Here is an 18,823-nt window from a genome sequence, read left to right on the forward strand (position 1 = left end):
TCCTTTCTTCTGCACACAGGAATAATTCGGTTCTGGGTTGGGCTTGCTCTCCTCTCTGTACAGCTGAGTCTATTCTGAACATTTATGTCTTTGCTCACTCAGCAGTGACTTGCACACTAAGCACCTCCATGGGCCAGAGTGCCAGAGTCCAGCTCCAGCTGAGTTCAGAACTCGAGAAGGGTGCATGGATGAGGCGTAGAGAAAATAGACCACTAGGACTCCATGATCATCATGGACAATGCAATAAAGCTGTCCACTTTATTTATACAGAACCAGTCAAACTCTGGCTCAGACTTTTTATGTCATGGTCAAGTGGGTGTTTCCAAGGATAATTCTGCCATTTGTTTCACTTTAAAGCAGGATGTTATCCATTCTGACCCTCTGGTCAGGAAGTTCTCAATAGATGGTGCATATCAATCAGCAACACATTCCTACTACAATCCTCATTCTACAACTTAGTCTTGAATCAGTTAAGGGAGGAAAGGCATCACAGAAGGAAGGACCTAAAGATCAAAGAAAGAGGGAAAGAATAGGTTTTCCACACTTGATCTTAGCCAAAAGGCCGAGAAGCGATGTCAATTAATTCCATAATGATGTAAATTTTTGCTGATGGTATGTTGGAGCTTTTAATTGATCGGGATGATACTCTGCTGGCTCTGTCTTCAGACCAGAGAGGGTATACCTAAGAAGCCGTTGAACTTGACTGGACAATAAGATGCTGGACTCTATGTTTGGTAGATGCTTGCAATGAGGGAATCTCAACTGAACTTGAACTGTGGTTATGCAGCAAGGTGGAGGAATCCACCATGGTGGGAGGGTTTGGGGAGGGGTGGGGAGAACCCAAGTACCTATGAAACTGTGTCACATAATACAATGTAATTAATGAATTAAAAATAATAAATAAATTAAAAAAAAAAAGAATAGGTTTCCACTACACCTGGGGACTTAGCACCCTTGATTAGCATATTGTCAATGGGGGCAGCTGTGGCAGCAATAATGAAAGGCTTTTTGGCTAAAAACCATATCAGCAACATCAGCTTCCAAGCTCACATTGATACTAAACATTAACTCCACAGAGGCAGACAACGCCTAAATAAATTATAGAAATCTCAGCGGGGTTGTCCGGTGTCCATGCAAAGGGATGTGGAGCTGCATTCAGGTAGTCGCAGAGACATCTGCTGGGCCCTGCCATACAGCAGGAAGTTCCTTGTGGCCCTGCCTGCAATGGAACAATACTCTTCACACCTTCCTGTTTTCCACACCCATCACACGGACCCCAGCACCAGGGCCAGTGCTAGGCTCTGCAGATACAACCAGGCCTGAGATCTCCCTGCTTCCAGGGAGCCATGGGCTCAGCGTGGGGAACCAATGAACAAGGAGTGGCCTTAAAAGGCGAGTGGCGGGGGCGGTCTTCCCCGAGACAGAGAACTTTCCTACAGGACAGAGTTAGTGAGGTGAACGCGAGCCACAGCAGGTGCTGAGGTGTGCGTAGTGGTGAGGAACAATTCAGGGAACTGCAAGGAGCCTGGAGTGATGCAGTCAGGAAGCCATGGGGGTGAACGTTTGAGTACTTGGCAGTCGCTGCCATGTGCCTGCCCTTCTCCAGCTTTCCCCCTTCACCCACTTGCCCCCTTTAAAAGAGAATGAAATTTGATTTAGAAGAATCAGACTTTATTTCATGATGGGAACATCAAGAATCTCGCTACACGGCTGAAAATAGTCACAAGGGACTTGATCATTCAAAGTTGTACACCAGAGAAAGTTTGTGAATAATAATAATAATAATAATAATAATAATAATAATCCAACACGCTCCTTTGCCTAGACAATCCACCATTGGGGAGGGAGACGTGCCAGCCGCCTCTGCCGCAGGGTCTCAATCTTCATGAATGTTGAACAGCTTGGCTACTTCATTGAGGTCTTCGTGCTGCTCACCGTCCTTGATGATCTGAGGGGGACAGTGCTCTCATGTGCCTAACTCACCGCAGTGTGCCTGCAGGCCAGTCCCCACATCATACCAGGACTGGGCTGGGTGGGTAAGTTGTGGAAACGGCTGCTTGCTAGCCCTAGATGAGTAGCTTGCCCACCTGGAGGCCACCCAGCTGAGTTCCAAGTCAAAAAGGTAAGGTCCCTGAGCCCAGGTCCTAGCTTGGACCCAGGGGAGCCACAGCAGAGCTCTCCAAGCCCCTCCATGCCCCCCATTTTCCTTGAGGCGCTCTGGTAGGTGCCTACCTTCCTTGCTATTGGCATCCGGTTGAAGATGTTCCACAGCACGATCCCCACCACCACTTTGTCCCTGAGGTAGAAGATGACGCCTTTGCCGTAGTCCTCCCCTTGGGCTGGGGCCTGTGGCACAGCAGGGGTGCTGGGAGGGATGGTGATTTCTGAGGCCTCCGACTCCGTCTCACTCTCCGACCGGATACCCGTTCCTGTGGCCAAACCACAAAATGCACACACACACACACACACACACACACACACGAGAATGTAGGGTCAAAACTTCAGTTCTTATGGACTTGGAAAATTGTAGAAGGCAAGATTTTTTTAAGACTTGCTTCCAGGGCCCAGCGTGGTCGCCTGGTGGCTGAGGTCCTCGCCTTGCACGCACTGGAATTGGTTAATATCCCTGTGACCCTGCTTCCCATCTAGCTTTCTGCCTGTGGCCTGGGAAAGCAGTCGAGGATGGCCCAAATCCTTGGGATCCTGCACCCACGTGGGAGAGCCGGAAGAGGCTCCAGGCTTCTGGCTTCAGGCTGTCACAGCTCCGGGCATTGCGGCCGCTTGGGGAGTGAGTCAATGGACAGAGGATCTTCAGCTCCGTCTCTCCTCCTCTTTGTATATTTGACTTTCCAATAAAAATAAAATAAATCTTTAAAAAAAAAAATAAAAGACTTGCTTCTAGGTAATTTTTGTAGTGCTCTTTTGGTAAACCTTGGCCTTCTTCAGCTCCTTTCTACCGATAAGGCCAAGGACAATTCTTTCTTGGCAGCTCTTGGGCTCTGAGCCAGTCCTGATCCCAACTTCTCTTATTACCTCATTTAAATTTTTTAAAAATGTATTTATCTCAAAGAGGGAGGGAGAGACATCTTTCATCACTCCCCAAATAGCTGTAACCCCTGGAGTGTGGCTATGCCAAAGCCGAGAGCCTGGAAATCCCTCATGATCTCCTACATGGTTAGCAGGTTCCCAGGTACTTGGAATATCTTTTGCTGCTTTCCCAGGTGCGTTAGCAGGGAGCTGAATTGGAGGTAGAGCAGTCAGGGCTCAAACTGCTATTCCAATATGAGATGCTGATATTGCAGGTGGTGACTTAATGCACTGTGCCACAACACTGGCCCCTCAGTTTAATTTTATGCTATGGACATTTCCTTGCATCCGAATTACTTCAAACTGCAGAAGTCTGGTTTCTGTCCTCTGAGAAACATCCTAGAGTTGCCTGCTGTCACTTGGTAGCCACTTGCCACATACAGCTGCTTCAACAAAAATTATTTCAGATTCGATAAAATGTCAGCTTCAGGTACTTGTTTGCATTCCCCATGCTTCAAGTGCTCAGTGGCCACAAGTGAAGAGCGCAGAGCCAGAACATGTCCATCAGAGCGGAAAGTTCTATTGGACAGCAGTGCTAGGCAGACACTTCAGCCAAAGCAAAAGGTGCGTCCATACAGAAAAACCCGAGTGGAGGTGCTGCTTCCCAGAGGAGGTGGCTGCGGGTGGGGCGTGGCAGCCCGGGAAGGGGGAAGCTTGTCTTCTGCGCATGCCTGATAGGCTCTGACAGATGCCACCTGGCTGAAGAAGCAGGGAGCAGGCATCCCCATGAGGTACCCCAGGCGCTCTCTCAGATCCACTTCCCAAGAGTGTCCTGAACTAAGAGTTTCCTGGGAAAGGGACCAACATCTCCAAATGAACATCTTGCTTTCTGTTTCTTAAAGAGGCACCTGCCCTTGAGACACCTCTAGTGAGAAGACACAGAGGTTGCGCCAAGGTCACAGAATAAGGCCTGGGAGTTAATGAAAGAAACGTGTGTGGTGGGGGAGGGTGGTGCTCCCGTTTAAGGCAAACTTTGCATTCGGATCTGGAGGACGGAAACAGGCTTGAGGTATACCATGGCTATGGCTTTGCTAACCAGGAGCCCCAGGAGGGGGTGGCGCCAAGACTGAGCCCCCCAAGCTGACTGCTCGTGATTTGCGTGGCATGAAGAAAAACCCCACACCTCATCACGGGGGCTTCCTAGTCCCCCACTACCCCCGCCGCACTATTTCAGTCGGCCAGGAGCAGGAGATGAGATTTCGCCTGATCACAGACCACAGAGGAGTGAGGGCTTCGGGTTTGGCTGCTGCTCCAGCAGGCCATGAAGAGGGCCTTTCACTGGCAGGCCCCCTCCAGCCACACAGGCGCCCCCTTGTTCAGAATCAACCTTCACCACCGCAGCTCCTCCCCTTTCTGAGAGAAGTGCTCGGGCGCCCTTACCCGACTGCTCCGTGGCTGACTTGGGGTTGTCTTGTGCGGTTGCTTTTGCAAAAACACCCACTGTGGGCAAACTGCTGTCCACGAGGCCAATTGCTTCATAGCCAACATCGGGGCCCAGGTCGCTCCTAAGGAAAGAAGAGAAGGCATCCTGTTGAGGGCCTGGAAGGAAGGATGCCACAGTGCACAGTCCCCGTGACACTGCGTTTGCCCACCAACCTGGGGACTTAGAATGTGCAATAGCAAGCAGCAGCTGCAGGCTCATCTGTGCTGGAGAGGCCTCTGGGGACCACGCTGACAGCACAATGACCCCCGGCAGCTCTTACATTTCCTCAAGAATCCACGGTAGGAAGGGTCTTTTCCTTTTGTTTTTTTTTAAAGATTTATTTATTTTATTGGAAAGGCAGATGTACAGAGGAGGAAAGACAGAGAGGAAGATCTTCCGTCTGATGATTCACTCCCCAAGTGGCCGCAATGGCTGGTGCTGTGCCGATCCAAAGCCAGGAGCCAGGAACTTCCTCCAGGTCTCCCATGCGGGTGCAGGGTCCCAAGGCTTTGGGCCGTCCTGCTTTCCCAGGCCACAAGCAGGGAGCTGGATGGCAAGTGGAGCTGCCGGGATTAGAACTGGTGCCCATATGGGATCCTGGCGCATCCTTAACCATTACGCTATTGTGCAAGGCCCAGGAAGGGTCTTCAAAAAGTTTGTGGAATCCCTGCATGATAGCCTAGAGGCCAAATTCTCGCTTTGCATGCACTGAGATCCCATGTGGGCGCTGGTTCCTGTTCTGGTGGCTCCACTTCCCAACCAGCTCCCTGCTTGTGGCCTGGGAAAGCAGTGGAGGACGGCCCAATGCATTGGGATCCTGCACCCGCGTGGGAGACCCAGAAGCTCCCGACTTTGGATCGGCTCAGCTCCGGCTGTTGGGGCAACTTGGGGAGTGAAGTAGAGGATGGAAAATCTTTCTGTCTCCACTTCTCTCTGTAAATCTGTCTTTCCAATAAAAATAAATCTTTAAAGAAAAAGTTTGTAAGAAAATGCCTATTGTTAGAAAAAAAAAAACACTGCATAGATTTCAAATTTTCTACACCCAAACTTATCTTCCTTTTTTTTTTTAAAGATTTCTTTTATTTTTATTGCAAAGTCAGATATACAGAGAGAATAGACAGAGAGGAAAATTTTCTGTCCATTGGTTCACTCCCCAAGTAGCCATAATGGCTGGAGCTTCGCTGAGCCACAGCCAGGAGCCAGGAGTCTCTTCTGGTCTCCCACGTGGGTGCAGGGTCCCAAGGCTTTGAGCCATCCTCCACTGCTTTCCCAGGCCACAAGCAGGGAGCTAGATGGGAAACGGCCACTGGGATACAAACTGGCGCCCATATGAGATCCTGGCACATGCAAAGTGAGCACTTTAGCTGCTAGGCTACTGTGCCAGGCCCAAACTTATCTTCTAACTCCATTTCTCTGCAAGTATTTTTGAAGTCCCTTTGCACATATCATGGAAGGATCTAAACTTCATTAATTTTATTCATGCTTTCATCCAATGGCACACTCTGGGGGAAGCAATGGGTTCTTCACTTTTGCTATTCACTATCTTCATTTAACTCATTCTAAAACTGCCTTTTTTCTGGGAATCTAGTGTGGTGGCATAGCCTGTTAATGCTCCACCTGCAATGACAAGATCTCATATGGACACTGGTTCAAATCCCAGCTATTTCACTTCCCATCCAGCTCCCTGCTTAATGCCTAGGAAGGCAGTAGAGGATGGCTCAAAGCCTTGGGACCCTGCATCCACATGGGAAACCCAGGCGAAGCTCTGGCTCCTGGCTTCGGATTGGCTCAGCTCCAGATGTCCCAGCCACTTGGGGAGTAAACAGGCAGACGGAAGATTGCTCTGTCTCTCCTCTCTGAATTTACCTTCCTAATAAAAATAAATACATCTTTGGGAAAAAAACATCCTTGCCTTTTTGAAGATTTTTTTTTTTTTCAAAACACTTTGCACTTTCAGAATGCCAAATCTGTGATGTCCTGTGGTCTTACAAATCTATGGTCTCTTCCCGTGGCCTCCATACTGAGGCTGGGCTGGCTGCCTTCTCCAGCGAGGTCCCTTCCCCTTCTTGTTCATGTTGTTTCAATGGCTTTTGCTTGGAGACATTACCTGTTGCCACCACACTGCCCTTGTCATGCTGTTGGCCTTACAAACCACTTTACACCAGCAGACAGCCCAGGCGCTGTTTCCCGGACTTGACACTGTGTCACGTCATCTGTGACAACTCCCTGCCATCTGTTCCTAGGCCTGGACTGGCAGCTGCAGGTGTGGGAACTATCTGCTAACCGCAGCCACCACCTTACATGCGCTCACCCTGAAATTCACCTGCTTTGGTTTTTGTTGTTTGTTGCTTTTGTTGCCCGCTTGTAAAACTGTGTGTGACTGTCCTAAAATGTACTTCCATCTGCTGAGAATCGTCCCAAGAGAAGCCACTTTGAGGCTTCTAAAACCTTGAAATGTTTCTTGTACCCCATCTTTCAAATCATGAGGATAAAAAGTGTGTCAGATGAGGCCAGCCCCAGGACTAGGGAATGCCTGCTGCTAATTGTCTTTCTCCACAGAACTGCCTACACATGCTCGACTTTGAGTCACTGCTTTTTGTTTTTCTTTTTATTGGAAATGTAGCATCTGGGACTGGAACCGGTGCCCATATGGGATGCTGGGACTGGCAGCCTGAGAATTAGCCTGTTGAGCCACCGTGTTGGCCCCTGAGTCACTGCTCTTAAGGGTTACATAGGAAGGGTGACCCTTTCCTCAGGCTATGGCTTTTTAGACTTACCTGATAAAGGACACATTAACCATGGCTGTGTATCCCTTACCATCGACTATAGTTCAGAAGATGAGTTATTCTGTAAGAGATGCTAGAGGCCACCTGGGGAGGGATGCTTGGACATGAGAGGGAACTGTGTCCCCTCTCTCGGAAGCGAACTGGCCCGCAAGGGAACTGAGTCATTACTGCTGGCTTATGACCCTCTGAACACTGAGCTTGAACCGACAGAGTCCGTAGGCACGAGTCTTACCAGAACATTGACTGATGCCAGTATGGCTTAGCAGCTCCAGTCATATTTTCTCCAGCCAGTCTTCCACTTACAACAGCGTGATCATGGTGCTCTACTCGCCTCCTTCCCAACTTTATATCATAAAAGCACGCAGCATCCCCTGCCTTTGGAAGTAAATGCAAAACATGAACATATGATCAGAAAAAAAAAATAAGGACAGAATATAGACTTCTGGAGCCCCCAAAACCCTTGGAGAGTTAACTAATGACTTCCATTGACAGGCCCAAATGAAAACTAAAAGATCAAATATTGTTAAGAGTCCACTTTTCAAAGACAATGCCTACGTAGTGGGTTAAGCTACCATCTAAAATGTCAGCATCACATATGCTTAGATGCTTCATTTCCAATCTTGCTAATGCACCTGGGAAAGCAACAGAAGATGGCCCAAGTACTTGAGCCCCTGCACCCATGTGGGAGACCAGAAAGAAGCTCCTGGCTCCTGGCTTTGGCCTCACTGTAGTCATTTGGGGAGCCAATCAGTGAATGCAAATTCTCTCTCTCTGTAACTCACATAAATTAAAAAAAAAAATCTTAAAAAAAAAATCAAGATAACCTAAATCTTTTATGTTCCAGCTTATTTATACCTACTTCTCATTCTGTTCCTGACAAGTTAGTTAATAACCAGAATTTGAAAAATATTTCTTTCTATACTGTGAAATCAGTTTTTAAATTTTCTTTAAAAAAGTACTTCTTTGAGACCCTGGGACCACACGCACAGACACACAGAGCACTCCCATCCACTGCTTCGCTTCTGGAAACACCGCACTAGCCAGGGCCAGGATGAAAGCTTGGAGCTAGGCACTCAACACACCTCCCACACGGGAGGAACGGCAAGCCAGCACCAGGAGCTCAGCTGGAATCTAAGGCGAGGTGCTCTGATGTTGGTGAGGGCATCCCAAGGCCAGGCCAAACACTCAATGTGGGCACCAGTTTGTTTATTATTATGTTTTAAAGATCCATTTTTAATTTTTATTGGAAAGGCAGATTTACCAAAAGAGACTCAGAGAAAGATTTTTCTTCTACTGGTACACTCGCAATGGTTGGAGCTGAGCCAAACTGAAGCCAGGAGCCAGGAGCTTCTTCTGAGTCTCCCACACGGGTGCAGAGTCCCAAGGCCTTGCAATATGCTCCTCTGGTTTCCAAGGCCACAAGCAGGAAACTAGATCAGAAGTGGAATAGCTAGAATTTGAAGCAGTACCAGTGTTGAAGGTGGAGCCTTCAGACTACTACCATAGTGCTGGCCCCTATTTATTATTTTTAAAAATAATGGGACCGGGGGCATGGCACAATAGCTCAACTAGCTAATCCTCCATCTTTAAGTGCCGGCATCCCATGTGGGTACTGGTTCATGTCCCAGCCCCTTTACTTCCCATCCAGCTCCATACTTATGACCTGGGAAAGCAGTGAAGGATGGCCCAAGCCCTTGGGATTCTGCAGCACCCTTGTGAGGGGCCTGGAAGAAGTTCCTGGTTCCTGGCTTTGGATTGGCTCAACTCTATTGCTTTCATTTGGGGAGTGAACCAGCTGATGGAAGATATCGTTCCGTGATTTTCCTTCACTCTATAAATCTGCTTGTCCAATAAAAAGAAATAGATCTTAAAAGGAAAAAAAATATTTTGGGGGCCAGCATTGTGGCATAGTAGGTATAGCTGCCATCTGTGGAGCCTGGAAAAGCAGCGGAGGATGGCTTGGGCCCCTGTTACCCACATGGGAGACCCAGATGAAGCTCTTAGCTTTGGCCTTTTCTGTGGTCATTGGGGAAGTAAATCAGCAGGTCAAAGATCTCTCTGTATCTCCTTCTTGCTCTGCAACTCCTGCAGTTCATTCCCTAAATGCCTGCAAAAGCCAGGGCTGATTTAAATGGAAGCCGGGAGCCAGGAACTCCAGCAGGTGACAGGAAGTCAAGCTCTCGGCCCATCATCCACACTGCCTTCTCAGAAGCATTAGCAGGAAGTTAAGGCATAAGCAGAGTAGCCAGGAATTGGTCCAGCAGTCTTGTGAGAGGTGGGTATTTCAAGGTGGAGCCCAATGGGCTGTGACATCACACCTGTCCTTGGAGACGAGTCTTTAGCTGTGACAGCCTTTCACCTAGAAATCGTTTGCAAGATTAGATGCTTTTGTCATTTTGTATTCATTCGTTCAATAAACATTTACGGAGTAGTGAACTATGTACAAAAGCATTATGCTGTCTGGGTTGCTGAGAGAACTGACATGGCTCTGGCCTACAGAGCGGATAACCTGATACAAGATGCAGCAATGTTCTTAACTACCACGCAATGTACACAAGTAATGTGCCACAGGACCAGGGTAGACTCAATGGGCTGAATATGTTAAGCTGGGGTCAGCAGGGCCAGCTTCCCGAGGGACGTGGTATTTGAGCTCCCTGAGCCTTTGTGCATCCCTGTGGCTCTTCAGACCACCCAAAGCAACCTAAAAATCCAACCAACAAGCGCCAGCAGAGTAAACTATGAGCCCCCACTTCCTGGAGTATTATATAGTCATTAAACTGTTTACAGAGTCTGAGGCAATGAGGAAAAGGCTTATATTCAGGAGGTCAAGTGAAAAAGAGCACACTACACATGTTTATATATAGCATGCTCACCAGGACCATGTAAAACAAAGAGAACCACACATGTGCCAGGAAATACACTAACACAGAGTATTCACAGTTCCCACAAGTGGTCCTCCCCCTCTCCCTTTCTTGTGCTTTGTACATTGAGTCTGTGACTTTTAAACAGGTTAAAAACAACCTTCAAAATATTGTCTCTGCTGCTCCCTCCCCCTGCCCATTTTGTTTTTAAAGCAAGCTATGAAGAGGAAAAACACTGCCCTGAGGCTGCTGACTTCCAGCTGTGGAGGCCATGACTGAACGACAACGTGCTTGTCACCAGGCAGCAATGGGGAAGCTACCTCATGGCTCTGACATACTACATTCTTGTTTATGTCACAATATGCTTTGAAAAATAGCTCAAAATAGTACTCCAGAAAAAGGAAAACAGCCCTTTTCCTTTCCAAGAGACATGTAAGGAAACTGTTTCACCCCATTGCATGGATTCACATGCAGGGGCTTTCACATGCCCCCCAGTGATTATGGCCAATAGCTGCTTCTCACTGTGTGAACTGGGAGAGTTCTTGCAGCAGTTGGTGTGCGCACTGGTCATTTCCCCTCCAATGCCTTGCATCCAAGGTCACAGCCGATCTTCTAACTCAAGCAGCTCCCAAGCTTCCATTACCTGCCCTCAGCCTTTGTACACAGGGGGCCTGGTGCCTGGTGGCACTGTAGCGCACTTACCACCCAGATGTTAGAGCGTGCTTGGAGCTCAGCATTGACCCGGAAGCCACCAAAATCTGAGTCTATTTCCAGTCCTCCAGTCTTGGCCAACTCAACATTGGGCTCCAGCCCCACAGCTGCTACTATGTGGTCAGTTTCTACCTGAGGCAAAAACAAAACAAACAAACAAACAAAAAACAATAAAGGAAATACTTGAGCTCATTACCATACAGTTATTGCTGTAGATGTAAGACTTGCATATCAAATCATCAAAAATCAGCGCTTTAAAAATTCATGAGTTGATTTACTTTGGTAGATGGATTTTTCAGTTCTACTTCAAAATCCCTGCTCACCCCACAGACACAGCGCATCCTCATACGAGCTGCTACCTTGGCAAGGACTCAGTGTCTGTGACACCGATGAGAAGGAGCTGAAGGACTATGGTACCCAGGAGGTGCCTACTATTCTGCCTATATTCACTCTCCGCTTTGATGGGGGGTGAGGGAGTTGATTCACAAAATGATGACAGGCTAAGGGTCGCTGCCCAAAGCCACAACCACTGGCTTCGGCTGAAGGAAGAGGAGGAGTGAGGAAAGAGGAGGGAGAGCCCGAGCATCTCCTGGGGGCCTGTCTTCCCCATCTTACCTTCCTGCCATCCTTTAGTTTGATGAGTAACTTGCCACCGCTGACTCCAACCGACTGCACAATAGCATTGGGCATCACCTTAACCCCCTCTGTAAAAGCCAATGAGAACAAAGGCTGAGCCTGGGGGGCTTTGAGCAGAGGAAAACCAACCATCCGCTGCACGGTGGTACATCCAACCGAGGACACATCTATGAACCTGACTGACTGGAGGAAAGTGGAAGTGTTTCATCTGCCAGGTCACAAATTGCCTCTGGATTCTGGGAGGTTCCCAGGGAAGCTAACTTCTCTGGCCACACTCAGAGGAAACAGTGGGCAGCCCCGGCCAACAGTCTCTTTACCGCGTCTGACTTTTTCCATGGTCCAGTTGCTGAGGTATTCAGGGAGGATCTTTCCCATATTTCCTTTCTCGGGGAAGAGCTGAATCACTTCTATGCCTGAGGCTTGAGCTGGGAAGGAGAAAGCGAATAGCTACAGCAGGAGACAAAAATGAATCCCAGGAAGAAAGAAGGAAAAGGAAAGGTGCCTCCTTGCCCCTCTGTAACTCTGCCTTTCAAATGAGTCAATCTTTTAAAAAAGATGTGACCTAAGATGAGAGGAAAAACCACAGTCTCGCCCCGAAACTCACCTTTTCTACCAAGAGCACAGGCTAGTTCACTACCGAGGAAGCCCCCACCGATGATGGTAATGGACTTGACTTCTCGAGAAATCTTCTCCAAGGCTCTAAAGTCTCCAATCTGCAGGATCACACAAGTTTGGTAACAACACTCGGAAATATTTCCTTCTTAATATTTGACAACACTAGTTAGCACAGGAAGCTTCCTTTCCAAAAAGGGGCTCAGTTAGAGGACCTATGCTTAACAAGGACTTGGCCTTAATAGGCCAAGTTTCTTTCTCCAATGCAACATTCCTTCTGTCAACAGAGGTTCACAACTGGTGACAGCTCTGTCCCCTCTTTGCTAGGGGGCCACGTGGCAAATTCTGGAGATGTTTTTGATGGCCAGGGTGGGGGAGGTGCTGCTGGCAGCCAGTGGACAGAGGCCAGGAACATCTTATCCCACACAGCTGCCCACAACAAACACCCACCCAGCCCGTACTGTCAACAGTGCTGAGGCGGACAAGCATTGTTCTATCAAGAGCTAAGGATACTGGAAATCTTATGACACACTCTCCTAGATAAGCTGGAGACCTTTGGTGGTGATCATAAGCAAAGCACTTAAGAAGCAAACAACATCCCGTCCCCCTCCCTGCTTGCTTTTTACTTAGTGCTAACAGAGAACACTTGCAATGAAAAACACCAAGAGGCTATAACGGGTTTGTACGACTCAAATGCATCAGGACAATAAGCAAAGTATGGAAGGACAATAAAAGACACTGGATGGATTTCTCTCCTAGGGGCTTAAAACCCCTGAAGGAGGTACTAGAGATGCAGAGAGAGGAAATGACTTGCTCAAGACCAGAAAACAAGTTTGAAAGAGAGCCATCAGTAACACTTGGATCTCCTAGTTCCCGAGGGGTGGAGAATGGGGGGGGGGGGTTGTGTACTAGGAGAGATCACAAACTGAAAACACCAAGCAGCCAATTACCTTCCGGAAAAGTGTCGTTCTGCTCTTCACCTCTGCTCCAGCCCTATCAATGGCAGACAGACTTCTTGGAGTACCTCCTAGAAGCAAGAGGAAGAAAACCCTTTAGTCCAACAAGCAGGAGTTACCCTACACAACCCACCCCGGCCCACAACCAAAGGCAGAACTCTCTCCACATGCGACTATGGCCCTTGGGTGCTCCCTGCTGGTGCCACTATGACACTTACAGCACCAGATCGCTTTGTTTTCCTTCCATTACTTGAGCTTGTGGCAGGCTCTTCTCTGACTTCCCTTGGAGGAGCAGCAGACCCTCCAGGGGTCTACCCTCCCCACAGCTGAACCCAAGGCCTCAACTCTGGCTTCCACATTCACTCCTAGCGTGTCAGGACACTCAGCAGCTGGCACAGCTACACTGCTTTAATAACCTGCTTCACTCACCTCTCTTGGTTTCCCCCTTCCCTGACACTAGTTCTAATTTATTTATTTTCATTTATTTGAAAGGGAGTAAGAGCAATAGCAATGGAATGATAAAGTGAGGAAGGTTGCTCCAGACAAAGCAAGAAGCCTGGAATGCCACGCAGGTCTCCCATGGGGGTGGGCAGGGACCCAATCCTTCAAGCCATCACCTGCTGCCTCCCTGGGCGTTCATATCAGCAGGAAGGTGGAGCTGGATGCAGAGCCAGGACAGACCCAGGTACCCTGACACGGCACGTGGGAATCCCAGGTGACATCTAAACTGCTGCACCAAACACCTGCCCCTCCCTCCTGGTTTCTGATGCAGAGTGGCAATGAAGCCACAGACTGAATTACTTCCAGGGCACAGGGCTAAGCGGGCAGAGGTGGAAAGGGGCAACTTCTTCATGCCTGTGCCAGAAGGAATGGTGTGAATAATCGAGAGGAGCAGGCAACCCAGGACACCTGGCCTCAGCTGGGCTGCGCACCAGGGGAAGACATCCACTTGAGCAGATCTGGATTCCATTTTCCTCAGATTACAGAGTAACGCCTTCCACAGAGAATGCCAGAATGTCAGGATGAGCCAGGTCAGAGAAGAAAGCCAGCTCCCAAAATACGTACCTGTGGCAATCAAGCACTTTTCATAGGTGATTTGAGAGCCATCATTCAGTTTCACCATGTTGCCTCGCACATCCAGCTGTACTACCTGGCACAGTCACATATACACAAAAAAGAGGTAGAGATGAATTAGCTTTGAAAACATATTTTATTGAGATGCAATTCACATAACACAGAACACCCAAGTTTAACAGTGTACAATTCGGTGATGTTTACTATCTTCATGAGGATATACAACTCACCACAGCCTAATTCCAGAACATTTTCATCACTCTCTTTGAGAGAGGAGTTAGACTGGGTAGTAGGCAGTTAGGGTATTCTGGGTCTCCCAAGTCATTTTTTTCTCAAATATAAAGGGGTATTTTCCCCACCATGTCTTGGATTCACCAGAGCACCTCTCTCCCAAGAGACAAGGGTGACATTAACATATCTATTCCCCACCTGAAGCCTCCGCCCAATTCTGTCTCCAGCCATTGCCAAGGGGGAGGGCTTCAGACTGGCCTCTTTATCATTAGAAAGGGACCAAGGAAGTTGGCCAGTGACACCTTTCCGGCCTTTTGTCCCAAGGCCAGGTACCATGGAAACCAGGAATTTCCTTTGTTTATGGAGAAACATCTTTGAGGGGCACTTTTAAAAGATGCTTTCCCCACCATTGATTCGGGTCTTCTTTCTCACTTTTCCTCCTGCCACTATGGCAGAGGGTAAGGGTCCTTTCTATCTCAGAGCCCCCTCCCGTCACTAGGATGGGAGTCTCCTTTCTCAACTTTTCTAATAAATCTTGCTTTAAAACTAAACTGTGTCCGCATGAAAATTCTTCTTTCCTGCGAGACAAGAACTGAGGTTGCTGCTGTACTCGGGGTCAAAAACCCTACAACACCTTGACATAGCCTCAGATCTACTATCTGTTAGTCCAATGAGAAGAATGAGTTTTTGACCTGAGGTTATCCCCGGGGCAATCAGTCCTGGGCCAGCATTGTGGCACAGCAATTTCAGCAGAGCCTGTGACATCAGCATCCTATATCAGAGAGTCAGTTCAAGTCCCAGCCGCTGCATTTTTGGTCCAGCTCCCTGCTAATGTGCCTGGGAAGGCAGAGGAAGATGGCCCAAGTCCTTGGGTTTCTGTAACCCATGTGGAGTACAATGGAGTTCTAGGTCCCTGGTTTCAGCCTGGCCCAACCTTGGCCATCATTACTGCTTGGGGAGCAAACCAGCAGAGTGAAGCTCACGTGTGTGTTTGTGTGTGTGCACTCGTTCGCATCTCTCTTGCCCTGACTCTGCCTTTCGAATAAATATTAAAAATCATTTTTAAGAAATCACTAGCATCATCGCTTCTGGTATCCATTTTCTTTAAGGAGTCAAAAGTTCCTAAGCAGGCAACATCAGAGCAAGTCACAATAGTGCTTGAGTTCCTGTGTGCTTTGTGGAAACAGTAATAAGGGACAGCTTTTCTTGCTTTCTTTTAAAGAACTATTTTTTTAAAACAAAAGTTATCTTCTAATTCAATTTTTCCCAGAAACTTTGAGAAATGGAGAGACAGAGAAAGGAAATAATGCGGGTGGGATAGGGTGGGAGAGAGGGAGGGCAGGACAGCACGAGAGGGTGAGAGCAGGTCCTCTCACCCACTGATCCACTTCCTAAATGTGTGGAATGGCCAGGAGCTGCAGCTGGAAGCCAGGAACTCCACTCAGATCTTTTACACAGGTGACAGGAACTCTATGCTGCGAGCCATCCCTGATGCCTCCTCAGCAGGCACCTGGAGCCAGGAAATTGGGTGCTGTGCTGTAGGATGTGGCCATCCTAGCCACCCGGCTAGCCTTTTCCTTGTGGCTGCTCAAAATCCTGCTTTCCTTGTTCGTAACTCTTCCCCATTCACAGCAGTGTTGCAGAAGGCCTTCTCCAATTTAGTAGTCTTTACTGAAACTCGGCTCATCCCCAAGGACAGCTTATGTGTGGAGACACCCACACTGCACATCCCAGGTGAGCAAGAAGTGCTGGTGGCTTCCAAGTTTCTTGAAGTTGCTGCTACTTTCCACTTCTCAAGCCTTCCTTCTCCTCTGAGACTCCAGTCTCTATCTTTGTAAATCACTGCAATGGAGCCACCTCCTGGCCACTCCTTCTCATTGAGGACCTTGGGACATGGTTTGCACTTGTCCTCCGAGTCACATCCAGAAGCTTAAGAACAAAATATCTTCTTCTACCTCAAACATCCTGCCATTTATTCACAATTTTGCATCCTTCCAGCTTTCTCTCATTGTGACTGTCTCCTCCACCAGGCCTTGCCTTGCAGCAGGAAGTCTCTCAGGGCGTTGCCTGCAGGGGAGCAGTTCTCTTCATACCTTTGTGTCATCTACATCCACTGCACGGACCCTAGCAAAGATCTTTATATTAAAAATATATTTTTTCAATTTAATTGAAAGGCAGAGTTATGGAGAGAAAGAGAGATTGATAGACCCACAAAAAGAGGCTCTCCACCTTTTGGTCCATTCCTCAAATGGTTAAAATGGCCAGGAATGGGCCAGACCAAAGCCAGGAGTCAGGAGCTTCTTCCAGGTACAGGGTGCACATGGGCGCAGGGTCCAAAGCACTTGGGCTAACCTCCACTGCTTTCCCAGGTACACTAGCAGGGTGCTGGATCAGAAATGGAGCAGCCAGGACATGAGCTGTTGCCCACATAGGATGCAGGCATTTGCAGATGGAGGATTAGCTAATTGAGCCATCATGCCAGTTCTCCCAAACTTTAAAAAAAAAAAAAAAAAATTAACCCCAAAGGCAGAGACCTAGAGCCAGCCAGCGAGAGTTCTTCCACAAGCTGGTTCACTCCCTAAATCTCTTCAAATAGTTAAGACTGGTCCGGGGCCAAAATCAAGTCAAGTTTCCCAGATGGTAGCAGGGACCCAAGTATCTAAGGCAGCAGTGCTGCCTGCCAGGGTCTGTACTGGTAGGAAGCTGGAGTCAGGAACAGGAGCCGCAAATCATACCCATGTCTTCCAGTGTGAGGCACGGGCATCTTAACCACGAGGCTAACTGCATGCCCCACACATAAGGTGTATTCATAGTTTTGAAAAGTGGTAGAATTACACAGAGATGTCTTTCACCTGCTGGGTCACTCCCCAAATGACCACAATGGCTAGGGCTAGGCCAGGCTGAGACCAGGATCCTGGAACTCCGTTTGGGTTTACCAGATGGATAGCAGGGGACCAAGGGCTTGAGCCATCATCTGCTGCCTCCCAGGATGCACTGGTAGAAAGCTGGATCAGAGTGGAGGAGTGGGGACTTGAACCAGTGCTCATATGAAATGTCAGCATCAGAAGCAGTAGCTTAACATGCTATGTCACAATGCTGGCCTGTGGTCCCACATTTCAAACATTTTTAAAAATAAATTTATTTATTTATTTGAAAGGCAGAGTTACCAAGAGGGAGAGGGAGAAGGGGACAGAGAGAGAGAGAGAGAGACAGAGGGAAATCTTCCGTTTACTAGTTCACTCCCCAAATGGCCACAATGGCTAGAGCTAGGCTGGTGCAAAGCCAGAAGCTGGGAACTATTTTGAGTCTCCCATGTGGGTGCAGGGGTTGAAGCCCTTGGGTCATGCTCTGTTGCTTTCCTAGGCACATTAACAAGGAGGTGGGTCAGAAACAGAGCAGCCTAGATTTAAATCCATGCCCAAATGGGAGGCAAGTGCCACAGGTGGCTTTTCTAGCTATGCCACAGTGTTGGCCCCCACATTCAGATCTTTTCTAACTGAATAATGGTACCTGAAGCACTAAACTGAATGGGACATTTTATGATCCTTTTCTGAGAAAAGCCCCTTGCCACAGTAACCCTGGGGACTACACCCTCCTACCAGCAGCTCTAAGATGCCCTGACTCCTAACCCTTCTTTCATCCTGTTCCCTTGTCTCTTCCATGGTTCCATTTCTTCAGCCTGTCTTTGCCAAGTTGGGCTCCCCATGCCTCTGTCCCATCCCCGCAGAGGGGCTCCTCGGGAGGCCTCACCATGATCATGGCCTCAGCTCCTGCACGTGTTAGTGATTCCTGAATGCCCAGTGGACAGGCCCTCTCCAGTGTCATGGCCATATACCCAACTGCCTGCAGACACCTTCACATAGATACAGGGCTTCATGCTGTCTTCCCTTCAAGTAGTTCTGGGTCTTGGGTTGTTACGCCTAGCCCGGGGATCAGTGAAAACACAAGTTGTAATTACAAAGTCCTCTCTGCCTCTCCTTTCTCTCCTTCCTTCTGTGCTTTTTTTTAACTTAAAAAAAAATTTTATTTCAAAGGCAAGGTGTCAAAGTTACAGAGAGAGGAAAGAGAGAGAAATAGTGCTTCCATCTGTTGACTGCAGAGAGTAGAGCTGGGCCAATGTTAAACCAGGTGCCAGGAGCTTCTTAGGGGTCTCCCAGGTCACAAGCAGGGAGCTATATTAGCAATGAGCATTTTGGACATGAACTGGTACTTCTATGAGACGCCACTGCTGCTGGCAGAGGATTAGCTTGCTACACCAAGGTGCCAGCACTGTCTCTCCTTCCTTTCATTAACCACTGGGCCTTGTGAAAGTGGCCTTCTAAGCAGGACCCCACTCTCCTTCACTTGCGTGTCAGAAGGTAAGATGGGATGTGGCCAAGAGCCTGGGTTCTGGGACCACGATGCCTGCATCACGGGGTTTCAGGCAGCTTTGCTGTAGATCCCACC

At 48.4% G+C, this 18,823-nt stretch overlaps 1 protein-coding gene across 1 annotated transcript in view; it reads right to left on the bottom strand.

The window, feature by feature from the left end:
* Positions 1-1,660: 1,660 nt before the first annotated feature.
* AIFM1 (apoptosis inducing factor mitochondria associated 1) overlaps positions 1,661-18,823 on the bottom strand; it is a 35,669-nt gene continuing 18,506 nt past the window's right edge. Inside the window, exons 7-16 of the mRNA XM_004587692.3 lie at positions 14,138-14,222; positions 13,067-13,143; positions 12,109-12,217; positions 11,822-11,929; positions 11,484-11,572; positions 10,860-11,000; positions 7,529-7,671; positions 4,468-4,592; positions 2,233-2,429; positions 1,661-1,948 (exon numbers count right to left, since the gene is read on the bottom strand). Of these exons, the coding sequence (XP_004587749.1) occupies positions 1,877-1,948; positions 2,233-2,429; positions 4,468-4,592; positions 7,529-7,671; positions 10,860-11,000; positions 11,484-11,572; positions 11,822-11,929; positions 12,109-12,217; positions 13,067-13,143; positions 14,138-14,222 (1,146 nt within the window). The 3' untranslated portion in view covers positions 1,661-1,876. The remainder of the gene's footprint in view (positions 1,949-2,232; positions 2,430-4,467; positions 4,593-7,528; positions 7,672-10,859; positions 11,001-11,483; positions 11,573-11,821; positions 11,930-12,108; positions 12,218-13,066; positions 13,144-14,137; positions 14,223-18,823) is intronic.

This window comes from Ochotona princeps, chromosome X, assembly GCF_030435755.1.
Source record: "Ochotona princeps isolate mOchPri1 chromosome X, mOchPri1.hap1, whole genome shotgun sequence".
NCBI classification, from domain to species: domain Eukaryota; kingdom Metazoa; phylum Chordata; class Mammalia; order Lagomorpha; family Ochotonidae; genus Ochotona; species Ochotona princeps.